General features: G+C 44.9%; 1 protein-coding gene across 2 annotated transcripts in view; it reads left to right on the top strand.

The window, feature by feature from the left end:
* Positions 1 to 7,341: 7,341 nt before the first annotated feature.
* The window catches only part of PLA2R1 (phospholipase A2 receptor 1), a 112,660-nt gene continuing 106,487 nt past the window's right edge, over positions 7,342 to 13,514 (top strand). For both annotated transcript variants that reach the window (XM_032857921.1, XM_032857920.1), the window contains exon 1: positions 7,342 to 7,724. In XM_032857921.1, the coding sequence (XP_032713812.1) occupies positions 7,619 to 7,724 (106 nt within the window). In that variant the 5' untranslated portion in view covers positions 7,342 to 7,618. The remainder of the gene's footprint in view (positions 7,725 to 13,514) is intronic.

The following is a 13,514-nucleotide window of genomic DNA, read 5'->3' as shown; positions in this document are numbered from 1 at the left end:
TCCTGTCAGTATCTTCAACTCCCTTGTACGTAACATCTCGATTGGGTAACACCATTTAAGATGAAGCCCAGTGGCCCCCTTCTCCCTGCATGTACCTGGGCTGTTGAGCATTATTAAGAAAATACGTGATCCAGTATAAATTCATGGTCCTTGACCACATCTGTGTCCCTGGTAATGCTCAGATTTCCCACTACATAGCCGCAGCAGCTCTCTCTGTGGGCATCAGAACTAGCCTCACCTCCTTTCTTTGACTCCAGCTCTGTCCTCATTCCCAGTATATGAATTTCCCTGATACTTCACAGAGAAACTAGAACCTAGAGGATGAGAGGACTCTCTACCCTCAGTGTTCAGACTTAACCTGGGTCTACAACCATTATTTCCTTCATTCCTGCTGTAAAGGGAGGCATTGCTTTCCCTTCTAAAGTGAATCCTTTTACTTTTTGCTCCAGAAACTTCTGCCTGCTCAGGGACCTCACTCTGACATTTCCAGCAGTAAATACCTTTGACTTCTCCCTCTCTATTAGATCCTTCCCATCAGCATTCAGACATGCTCAAGTCTCCGACCTAAAAACTAACAAAATGGTAATAATAACAACTGCATATGTTCTCATCCCCAAGCATGTACCCACAGCCCATACAGCTATTTCTCCTTCTCTTAATAACCATGAACTGCTTGAAAAAACTGTTTACAAAGATGGGATTGGGAGGGAGACAAACCATAAGAGACTCTTAATCTCACGAAACAAACTGAGGGTTTTGGGGGACGGGTAGGGATAGGGGAGGGTATGTGCTGTGGTGAGTGCTATGAAATGTGTAAGCCTGATGATTCACAGACCCATACCCCTGGGGCAAATAACACATTATATGTTCATTTTAAAAATAAATAAAAAATTTTAAATTAATTAATTAACATTTTAAAAAGAAAGAACTGTTTACACTGGGTGGCTCTGCTCCAAGTCACCCCCAACCACTAAGGCATCTTGTGGTATCAATCACTAGAAGCACTCTCCTTAAGGTCCTAACTTAACTCCCTGTCCCTAAATCCAGTGCACATTTCTGTCCTGGATCCTTTGACCTCTCCAGAGTATATGAAACTGGCTCTCTCCTTGAAACACTCCTCCCCAGCTTCTAGACACCTAAGCCCTTATCAGTCTGCTTCTGTAACTGTCCTTTAAATGTTCTTGTTCCCTCTGATTCTTTTCAGTCGTCTTCTCTTCTCTCTCAATCTACAACAGTCACATCTATTCCCATGGCTTTAATTATCAATAACATATAACCTCCAAATTTATGTTCCCATTCTGTTCCTGACTTTAAAACACATATATGAAACTGTCCCATGGATATTTCCACCTGGATATCCCATAAGTCTCTCCACATACCACATACTGAAATCCTACTCCTTCCCCAAACTTGTTTTTCAGTGGATGAGGCCACCAGATTGGCCATGCCGCAAAAGAGATCATCATTCTTGTCAATTCCTCTCTCTATCTAATACACCTGATCTTGTTGATTCTTCCTCTTAAACAACTTGCAACATGTGTTCACTTCTCCCAGTCTGCTGCGTCTCCTTTCTAGTCCAATCATGAGCCATCTCTTTGTCCAGACTCCTGCAGCAGTCTCCTCAGCCTCATAAAACACTCATGTCTAATCCATTCTCCATTCTACAGCAGGTATGTTCTCTCTAAAATGTAACACATAAATCTGGTTATAGTGAAACCCCATAATGGTTTCCTACTGGCTTTAGCATGAATGTTTTCAACATGATTTTGGATCTAGCCCCAGCTTTCCTATTTAGCTTCAGTGTTTCCAGAACCTCCCATCTCAATACCCAATCTCTGCTACAAAATTTTCTCAGGTACTTTATGTCAACTCTCACCTCTATTCCTTCTGTCTAGAACATAGTCAGCTAATTCTCTCACATTTCCATTCCCATTTCTAGGCAACTGCTATTCTGCTTTTGGTCACCATGGATTGGTTTTACATTCTCCAGAATTTTAATGACTGATGTCCTTATCAGAAGTCCCTATGAAGACACAGAGAGATATACAGGAAAGGAGGCAATGGGATAATGGAGGTAGATTTTTCAGTGATGCAGCTACAAGCCAGGTAAGACAAGGATTACCAGCAGCCACCAGAAAGAAGGATGGAAGAGATTCTCCTTCAGAGCCTCAAGAAACAACCAACCTTGCCAACACCTTGATTTTGGACTTCCAGTCTAAAAAACTCTGAAAGAGGGGTGCGTGCGTAGCTCAGTCGGTTGAGTGCCCAACTCTTGATTCCAGCTCCTGTCCTGATCTCAGGATTCAGCGGGGAGTCTGCTGGAGATACTCTCTCTTCCTCTCCCTCTGTCTGTCCTCCACCTCTCTCTCTCCGTCTCTCAACTAACTAAATCTTTAAAAAATAAAACTTTAAAAAATTTAAAAATGTGAGAGAATAATTCTGTTGTTTTAAGCCACCCAGTTGTACTTATTACAGCGGCTCTAGGAAACTAAGTACTTACATTTTTTTTTAACTTTTCAAGACTGACAGAGTGTTTTCCAAAGTGATCACACCATTGTACACTCCTTTCAGCAGTGTGTAAGAGTTCCAGTTTCTCTTCAACCTTGCTGACACTTAGTATAGTCAGCCTTTTCAATTTTAACCACTCCATGTGGTATAATTTGCATTTCCTTAATGCCTAATGGTCTTGAAAATCATTTCATACATTTATTTCCCATCTGAATATCTTCTTGGGTGAAGTGTCTGTTCTCATCTTTTGCCTATTTGTTACTTGGATTATTTTCTTATTATTGAGTTTGAAGATTCTTTACATGGTCTAGATACAATTTCTTTGTATGATTTGCAAATATTTTGTCCCAGTTGGTGGTTTTCATTTTCATTTTATCAACTGTACCTTTTGAGGTCAGCTAAGTATTCGAGGAGGCAGTTCAGATGCCTCTCTTTCTTAGAAACCTTCTCAGAGCTTTAAGCCTTGATGAGTGGCCCTTCTAAGTACTTGTCAAGTTTCAGGTACATCCTTATATCATGATATGCATTGTATCCTATTATAATTGTTTGGCTACCAATTTTTTTTTTCTCCTAGAATCTAAGGTTTGTGATCATGGGCAAGGACTCATTATGCCCTATTCTTTGTTGTAGCCTCCATACCAAGACAAAGATTGATAGAAGGTGCTTGCATTGGATAATTTTTCTCAACTCTCCAGAATCACTGTCCATAGTTCTCTACCTTGCTCTGTGCTTCTGCGAAGCTGACCTCTGTTGGCCCCTTGTCCACTGACTTCTGGCTGGGTTTATCTGATGGGAAAAGAACAGAGTGTAGGGGAGAAGATAGAGCAGACTAGTCTCCAAGCGTCCTCTCTGACAAACCTTAGCTTGGTAGTAGTTGCTGTCCTGTGCCATTGGGTGTTCCCTTCTCACAGGTATAGCTCTCACAAGGATCCTGTGAATGCTCCCTGACCTTGTTCTTTTAATCCCAGGTGTAGTAATAACAGCTTTCAGAACTTGCTAGAAACTAGGTCTTCACCATCCTGTTTTGGTCCCTTTCACATTGCCCACACTTCATAGTTCTTTCATTAGATATTCACTATAAATCCTAGCTTCCCATTTCTTGCTGAGACCCTGATTCCCTGATTTCCTGCTCAAAAAATATTGGTTAATTTTGACCTTCACCATAACCTATACCTTAAGTGAATTTTAAATCCCTGAATTTTCTCCACTGTTTTCATTCAACATAATTCAGGTTCTAATGTGGTTTTTTTGAGTTTCAAATGACTCCAAACACTATATTCCTTTGAACCTCATTCCCACCTTCCTTCATTCACTCATTCATTCAGCAGAAACTTTTTGACAACTCACTAAGGACCAGGAACTGTGCTGCCCTGCAGTCACAGAGAAGGAAAATATAGTCAGTCCCCCAAGGAACTCACATTCAAGTGAGAGATATAATCAAATAACTAAGTCTAATTCAAAGTGATACTTTGAGCAATGGAGAGATATGCAAAGGCCAGAAGGCACAGAGCTCTAGCCACCCCACTCCTGGCTGGGGTCAGAAGACAACAATACAACAGGACCCACCTTCCCACAAATGAACCCTCTCAGGATGCCAGACTCTGTGCTAAGCACTGCACATACTTATCTAATACAGCAACACTATAAAGCAAAAGCAAATGTTACCATATGCATTTTACACAGAAGGAAACTGAGGCCAAAGGAGGCTAAGTAACCTGCTGGTAGGTGACAGAGCCCCTCTTTTAACCATTATGTATCCTGTATCGTAAATGTAACACACACACACACACACACACAAGACTGAGGTGTGGGGAAAAGTAATTTTCTCCAAGGCTGAAAGAGCTCTTTGCCACGGATGTTCACCTTAAAGCCACAATACTTCAGGAAGAGATGAAAAACTAGCTCTTTTCTGAGTCTTCTAATTGTTGAATAGGAAATGTGGTGTCGGGAGGCCAGGAAGCTGTCATCACCATTCTTCATTACACTAATTGCTCTTAGATGAAATATGGTTTGTTTCCCCTTTTACTCCTGCTCATATTCATAGCTCTGCTACTTTGGAATATTCTCTCTTTGGGTCAAGGAAGGCTTTCTCCTTTTTTCATTATACAGAGGGTACAACTGAAGCCCAGGGCAGGTGACGTCTCACCTGGATCCCACAGCCAGTGGGTAACCCAGTGTCCCAGTGACTAACTTCTTTGGCCAGGATACCCCAATATCTGCCCTTTGCCCCAGCCAGGCCCATCTACTCACAGTTGCTTATACAAGCATTTCTCACTAAAACTGCTGTATTTTTTTTTCACAGCTTCTTCCCGTCCCAGCACAGGCTCTTCCTCTCACCTTTCTGAATACATCTAACCCTGTACAATCACTCTAGCTCCTCCTGACCTCTCTCCCTTTTTACTCACCCTATACTGTCCTTCACCAAAGATTGGCAACACTATTACACTTTGCTACCTGGTTATGCATGTGGATTGCACTTGACAGCTGTAGCAGATGCCAGCCCACTCAGACCTGAATCACCTACTTTGAATATATTCCCATAGCACACAATGTACTTCTGAGGCCACAGGAGAAATATTTCATGATTAAAGTCTCTACAGTCAGTATGCTAAAGGCATCCCTTTTCTGCATGTTTTCAGGCAGAGATGCTAACTTCTACGTCTAATGATATGCTATTGACTCAGTACCCACACTGGAAAGTCTCACATTCTCTCAGCCTCACCTCTTATTCCAGCTGCCTCTGTAGCAGCCAGCCCTGCACAGGCTGCCCCAGCTTCCTTCTGGGGCAATCTGACAGCACCTCACCTCTAATCATGCCATACTTCTGTTGCTGTCTTCCCCTGGGGCTCTGAGATGCCAAGGCATAGGACCATGCTTAAAACTCATCATTGCCAAAGAAATGTGCAGAGGAGTTAATAAGCCTAGAATCAGCTTGCCCAGCAGGAATGGTAAGCCTATAGGTAAATGCTTTCCTCTTTTCCTCAGGACAGACAGTTCTGAGGCCTTCAGAGGCTCCTGAAGGACTGAACACATGTTGCCACTGCAGTGGCCAAGGCCGTGGCTTTCCCTTCTTCCCTATTTCACTCTGGTCTTCAATCCCATTTCCTGCCAGGGATCTCATCCTAGGTTATGCTTTCTGGGAAACCAGGCTAAAATAGTGCATTCATCTGGTTGAGCTGCCATAAGAATATACCATACCTTGGGTGGTTTAAACAAGAGAAATTTATTTCTCACAGTTCTGGAGGCCATAAAGTCCAAGATCAAGGTGCAAAGTTTCAAGTTTCTGATGAGGGTTCTCTTCTTGGCCCTCATATGGTGTGTCACCTTCTTGCTGTGTCCTCATGTGGCCACTGATCCTATCTAGGACCCTACCTTTAAGACTCCATTAAATGTAATTAACTCTTCAAAGCCTTATCTCCAAATACAATCATGAAATTTAGAGGTTTGGGGCTTCAACATATGAACTGGGGGAGGAGGATGCAATTCAGTCTAGGGCAGACACTGTTAACTCAGAAATGTTGGTTTGATCTTAGCCAATAAGCATCCGAGAAAGGTCCTTCAAGATCCCTTCTTCTTCTTTTCTTCTTCTTCTTCTTCTTCTTCTTCTTCTTCTTCTTCTTCTTCTTTCTTCTTCTTCTTTCTTTTTCTTCTTCTTCTTCTTCTTCCTCTTCTTCTTCTTCTTCTTCTTCTTCTTCTTCTTCTTCTTCTTCTTCTTCTTCTTCTTCTTCTTCTTCTTCTTCCTCTCCTTCTCCTTCTCCTTCTCCTTCTCCTCCTTCTCCTCCTCCTCCTCCTCCTCCTCCTCCTCCTCCTCCTCCTCCTCCTCCTCCTCCCCTCCCCTCCCCTCCCCTCCTCTTCCCCCTCCTCCTCCTTCTCCTCCTCCTCCTCCTCCTTCTTCTTCTTCTTCTTCCTCTTCTTCTTCTTTAAGCTCCCTTCCCCCCTCTCATGTCTTAATGACTATTTAGAAAAGGTCTTATGTTAGCTTGTTCTCATGAATATTAAATGTTTCTAGTGTTCTGCTGGTGATTTGGGGGAAATTGGAGGGGAGACAAACCATGAGAGACTGTGGACTCTGAGAAACAAACTGAGGGTTTTGGAGGGGAGCGGGGGGGTGAGTCTGGTGATGGGTATTATGGAGGGCACATATTACATGGAACGCTGGGTGTGGTGCAAAAACAATGAATGCTGGAACACTGAAAACGTATAAAATAAAATAAAAAGTGGGGGAGACTACAGTTAGAAGAACTACATTCTAGTCTTTTCCTACTTAACTTGTTTCCTACTTAACTTGAGTAAGTTTTACTAGACCTAGAACAAATGATTTTGCCTTTCCCCACCGCTTTTCTCAGCTATTAAGTGGGATAACAGCTGTAATGTAGGTTAACCCAGCTATTTTGCTGGGTTAGGGGGATCCCAGGAGATGGAAAGTGGGGAGACGGCATTTAAAAAAGAAAAGGAGCTCAACTAATGTTAGAACGTTCGGGTACTTTGAGGGAGGATCCTGGTGCACCCCACGAATCTCCATGGTCCACATTCCAGAGGAGGGGAGGTCCAGAGTACTCCCAAAGCCCCTGGGTTCAGAGAGTAGCTTGGTTTGCTCTAGACTGCTTTGCGCCAACCCTGCAGTGTTTACCAGAATCCGGGTGGTTTGCGAACCCGGATGTCAGACTTCTGTTCCAGAGATTCTCAACTTGCTCACCCCCAACTCCTCTCGGCCTCCCCCAGGAAGGAGAGAGGGGACAGGAAGCGGGAGGAGCTTACAACGGGCAACTCCGCTCACCCCTCCTCTCTCCCCACCCCAAAGGCAGGAGTTTCTGGGACAGGCTGATGGTCCACCGCCTCTTCCTCCTCCTTCTCCAAGCTGGAGTGAGTAGGGCGGGGAAAAAACTCCGCAACTTAACTGTCTCCAGCCCAGAGCCCCGAGTGTCCGCACACTGTGGCGACAGGGACGACAGAGTGGGCCTGCAGGAGGCTGGGGTGGCGAGTTCCCGGGAGGCGTGGATCACCGAGCGGGCTGCGGTCCCGCCTCCAGCGCCGCGGCCCCGCGCTCGAGCTTTGGCGTTGGCTCCCCGCGACCATCACCCTGGGCGCCCGGCGAGTCCAGTGGTTAGCGATGCTGTTGCTGAGGTCGCTATCTCTGCTGCTTCTGCTGGGGGCGCCACGGAGCTTCGCCGAGGGCGCGGTGACCGCGCTTACCCGCGAGTCGGTCCCGTGGCAGGGTGAGTGTCCCCTGAGCCAAAGAGATCAGACCCGCAGAGCGGGGACGGGGGTGGTTATGGCAGAGAAGGAAGGGGCAAAACTGGGGGCAGGAAGGGGTGAGCAGCTAAGGCGACCGTATTTATATGGTGGCTGCGTTTCGTTAGTCCCGAGAAGGCCGGCGGATGGGCCAGTCCTGCACCCGGAATGGCATTGCATCCCACTCTTCCTGGTCCGCATCCTCCTCCTCCAGCCCCGCAACCGGCCGGGCCTGGGCTTGAAGGCAAAACTGGACTAAGCTCTGGCCCGGGACCATTTCAAAATGACATTTCAAAATGATCGTTTCTCAGATAAATAATGGCAAAAAAGATGTCCCATTTTGTCCGCTCCCAAAGCAAACCTGGATGTGTGCCGTCACTTGCCCAGTGGCCCTGAGCCAGGTTTCCATCCCTCTGCTCCTTCAGGAAAGAACACCTAATCTTTTCTGTTAATACCTTGCAGACCAAATGGGGGCGTGGAGCCTCTGTAGGCCATGAACTGTGCAAACTGAAGCCAATCACCTTCTGCCTCTCACTTTCTCTCATAAGACAAGTGGGGTGTGGTATATCCAGAGGCCCACCGAGGAGTAAACGAGATCGTTCCATGCCATCCATCTGGCATGCCTGTGAGCTAGAGTTCCTTCAAAGTCACCCCCACAGCCCACGTGCACACCTGGATCAAGTCACCAAACAGTTATGCAGCACCCAGTACCCAGAAGACTCATGAAAGCTCTGTAGTCATGAGGGGAGGGTATCCTGCAGGGTCCCACAGCTGAGAATGACTACCTGCATGGTTGCCTCCAAGGCAGAGAGGCCAGTGTCCCAAACTGGAAGCCTCTCTGCGAAAGGAGGAGGGAGGCAGGGGTAAATAAACCAGCAGGAGTCTCCAAGCAGCCTCTGTCCTCCTCCACCTTTGGGAATGAGTTTTGAAAGAACAGCTAAAACAAGGTGTGATCCATGCCTGAGTTCATTGTTCGTTCTTTCTTTCTTTCTTTCTTTCTTCTTTTTTTTTTTTTTCTTTTCAATATACTCTGCCTACAATTTTGAGGTAATCTTTTCTGGACTGTATTCCCTAGCACTCCCACAAGGCTTTATCAGGGACAGGTTGAGTAATTCCCACTCTAAAATGGCCAAAGATCAAAGACCTCTTAACCTTCTTGGTAAATTCAATGAAGATGGTCCTGTGGGGACACCTGAGTGTCACAGTCAGTTAAGCATCTGCCTTCAGCTCAGGTCGTGATCCCAGGGTTCTGGGATAGAGCCCCATATGGGGCTATCCCCTGCTCAGAGGGGAGCCTGCTTCTCCCTCTCCCTCTGTCTGTTGCTCCCCTTGCTTGTGCTCTCCCTCTCTCTCTCTGTCAAATAAATAAATAAAATCTTGAGAGAAAGAAAGAAAGGGAACGAAAAGAAAAGAAAAAAAGGAAAGGAAGGGAAGGAAGAGAAAGGGAAAAAAAGGAAAAAAAAGGAAAGGATAGGAAAGGAGGGTTCTTGTGGATGTACATCTGACCCCCTGGTAGGATCCATCTCCACTAAGAGTTTACCATACAGTGCTTACTCCTTTATATTTTAAAATGTGCCTGAGCACTAGGCATCTAGAACAGGGCAGCAGTCTGTAGGACAGAAGCTGCACCCAAGCCACACAGAGAAAATGCACCAGTGAGCCTCTGAGCCAGAGTTAGCACTAATGAGCTAATCCTTAATATATGTAGCAGCAGACCCAAATCCTGGCCTGAGATAGTTTCTAATCAGTGCCTTCATCTTAGTGGTAAAGGACAAACAATCTGCTACCTCCTGTACATTCCAAGTGACAGTTTGCAAATCTGAAAATCTGGCATAGTTGGCAGAGAGATTAGTCAGGTATGAAAATGGTGTTACTGGTATTCCCTGAAAGTGTGGCATTGGAGACTGTGTGACATTGAATGTGCCAGTTCTTGCACAGGCTCCCCTCCCTGACTTCGATCACCCACATCAGTAAAAATTTTAAGTATAATCTAGATGGGTTTCTAGTATAATCTAGAAATTAGGTTTTTCCTGTCTATACCAAGATGGAAAAAAATAAATCTTAGCATTGGAAGGGACCTGAGACAGCCATCATCTGAGTTGTTTCATCTGTATTATTGATTGAATTGATATGAATTATAAGCATCCCAGTCTTGGGAGGCAGCTGATGGATGCTATTGTGCTGACTTTTCATTTACCAATAATTTTTGTGTCCAAAAGTCTATATGTGTCATATAGTGTCATATAATAGTGTGTCATATAATAGTCAAGTTCATGGTCTCTGAGCCAGACACTATGGGTCCAAATCCTGTCTCTACCATGTACCAGCAATGTCACCTTGGACAAGTTACTTCACCTCTCTGTGCCTTAGTTTCTTCATATATAAAAATGGGGGGAATAATTGTACTTCCTCAAGTGTTGTCCTTTCATTTCAGTATCCTCACAGCACCATCTTTCTCTGGCCCGTCCAGACCATTCTGACAGGTTGACAGTCCTTTACCAATCATATACTGTCCTGTGCACAGCACTGTACTTGGCACGTCTTCAGCTTGTATCCCACCCTAGTGGGCTATCACACAGGCCTCACTGTGATTCTGGAAACTGAGCTCTTCTAGAAAATGCTGCAACTTGGTAACTTCACTCACTTAAGGATGCCAACACTGGGAGGGCAAGTGAGAGAATGAAGATGGGAGTGGACACTCTGGGGAAAGGTGGACATAGTCTCAGTAGTAGTTGTTAAAGGAAATGATCGGGGACAATAAAAGAATTTTAAAGCTGTACTGAGAGCTGAAAATGATGTGAAATGGCCTCAACCAGCCAATAATAGGAGACTTTCCTCAGGAGTACTTATCTCCCCAGGAGCAGGACTGGAGGGAGACTGGGGCTGTCTTAGTCCTTCAAGACAGTCAAGGTAGGCGTTTCTGAATGACCAGTGACCAAGGAGGTTGGGGTGCTGATAAGCTGATAAGGTAAATGTGCATGACCATGGAGACTGTCTAGAAGAAGACTGAACTGGGGTAAAGGGGTAGGGTCATCTCTTGAAATCCTGTGCCAACAGGAAGAGAGGTGAGGAGCTGAAGGCTTCAGCTGTTCATTCACTATCTGTTGAGTACTGTGTGCCTTGTCTCCCTTCTTAGATTGGATTCACCCACAAGTAATCCCTGAGACATGTATTTATTTCGATGCAAGTAGTTTGTTTGGGAGGTGATTGTAGAAGACACAATGAAGGAGTGAGGAAATGAGACAGGGAAGGGGCTCAGTTTCACAGGAGCCCTTCTCAGTGACTGTGGAGAACACAGTGGACCCACTGAGGGCAGGAAACAGAGGTATTCACCCACCAACTCCCATTCCTCCCTAATGCAGGGTCCCTCCTGGGGCACTAATCTTCTGGTCTCTGGCCTGCATGGAACACTGTCAGGCAAGAAGACACAGAGAATCAGTCAGAAAATACGAGAACTCTCTCAGGTAAATGACCTCCAGGGTAGACGGTATGGATAACCAATGGAATCTGCTACTCACTCCCAGATTAGGGAGATAAAAATATGAGCAGGAGATGTCCTCAAGAGGCTGAGAGTCCAGAAACAGATACAGAAACACAAAAAATTACAAAACAGTGCAGAAGATGTTACGATAACAGGGAATGAGCAAAGTTCTTAAGTAGGGACTTAAGTACAGACTGGCCTGAGGGGCTGCGGACTACAAAAGGGCATTTATTTTCCCAAAAGATAAGTAGGTAGTTGCCACACAGGCAACTTTCCTCCAGAAAGAACAGAATGTGTGCAAAGGCACAGAATCATGTATTGGGTAGTCTGAAAGTTCTAGTCTAAGCTCTTTTGGATGGAAGAAAGAGGTCCCATGGAAGGTCACTCAGGCAAGCACTAGACTGGGTATAAGGGCATTAAGATCTGAAGGGGGAGCCAAGGACAGGCTCTCCTGTGTGGCCACGCCTCCTGGGAACTGAGAACTGGCCACTGGGACTGCTTGCTAGTCCCTATTTTGTTCTCTTTCTGTGGACTGGTTTCTTTTGCTTCAACTTGCAGGATCTTTCATGTGTAGCTCCCACAACTTCCTTGGAGGAGTTGCCTAATTTCTTAAGAGAGGAATCTGGCCACATTTGTCATAGCATGCTGGCCAGTCCCTGCACTCTGCCTTTGAATTAAAGGCCTTCCCGTGGCTGGTAGGCTGTGATTGTGGTGTGAAATACATACATGGATCTGCTCCATCAGAGGCTGTGATGGAGTAGATCCCCAGAATAGGGTTGTGGCAGGACAAGAAGTTGTGACAGATCTATATTTGGATGCGTGCAAGAGATGAGGAAATGAAGAGTTTGGTTAGAGGAACTCTGCTTAAGGAAAGTAAATTCAGGTGGTATGAATTGAGTATTGCTGAGAAGAAACTCATGAGTTCAGACAAAAGGGAACCAGAACACACTTTTAAGTTTAGGAATGCCATGGCCGGTTTGGGACTTGAAGAGGGTAGTTATGGAAGGCAGCAAAGAGCCCATGTGAGAGGTTAAATCGACTGCTCATGAAGAAAGACACTGATGCCCTGAGCTAAGTCAGTCATAGCAGGAATACTGAGAAGCAGAAGGTTTGGACTCAAGAAATATGGGTTAAAAAAGAAGAAAATTAAAAATAATAAACAGAGACATGGGAGAAATGGCAGAACAGAAGGGGCAGTGGTTATACAATAGAAATAATAATAGAAATAGAAATAGAAAATATAGAAATATTAGAAAATAATAGAAAATAGAAATAGTTTTGGAGGTGGATCCTTTCTTGGCAGTGATCAGGTAGAAGGTGTGGTTGTGGGCATGGTCACTGAAGTGGGGGAACAGGTGGAAGAAGGTCCTTGGAGCAGAGGAAGTTGAGGAACCCAGCATCCACAGCAATACAGACATAACTTGTGTGAAACAAAAGTTTCATTTTAAAAATACCATTACCTCATGCGATGTGCTGCTACTCATCTACTCTGTTCCATTCTACTTCCTTTGATAATTGATACATTGATGATCATGACCCATTCATGAGCCATGACCCATGGTGGGCCAGAGTGTTAGGGCATCTGTGCAGAAGTTAAAGGCTTTGAGGTAGAGAGGAAAACGGGGAGCCTGCTGGCATCAAAGTCACAACGAATGTAAGGAAGAGGTCAGAATGGGACACCCCAGTGTTGAGGAAGGAAAGACTGTGTGTCATGGTGGAGAGGTTACTGACAGAGGGTGATGAGAGCCACCATCTGGAGGCAGCAGTGGGGAGACGTGATGACCCTGAGATTTTCCCTTAGCTTCCATTTCTGATACAACAGTAACGATGGCTCCCTTGAATGTTCCTCATAGTACATAACATTTGAAGAATGATTACTATGTGCTATTTCACATACATTAACACACTAAACCTTCACCACAATGAGGTAGGTACTATTACTACATACCCTTCTTTGTGGGTGAAAGAGGTTAAAGAGCTTGCACCAATAGAACTTGAAAAATGGGAATTTGAATCAGGCACTCAAGCACTAATGCAAAAGACACCCCCCACCATAGCCTTGTGAGCTCATTAAATAGTTCATTGTATCCTGTTGTTTGATGGGAGCACATGATTTGATTCTGTGACAGGAGGAACAGAAAGCCAGCCTCTTGTTTTTTGCAGTTCCTCCTTTTCCAAACCAGTATATCTACATGTAAGAGTGAATATTTTCATAAAGCAGAAAAGCTATTGATTTTTTAAAAAACATTGTAGGCAATTCCTACACTCCTGGGCAATGAGCCATTCTCCTAAT

Source organism: Lontra canadensis, unplaced genomic scaffold (genome assembly GCF_010015895.1).
Source record: "Lontra canadensis isolate GAN:19392208 unplaced genomic scaffold, GSC_riverotter_1.0 scaffold13, whole genome shotgun sequence".
In the NCBI taxonomy this organism is placed as follows: domain Eukaryota; kingdom Metazoa; phylum Chordata; class Mammalia; order Carnivora; family Mustelidae; genus Lontra; species Lontra canadensis.
This window is presented reverse-complemented; position numbering and strand designations above follow the sequence as displayed.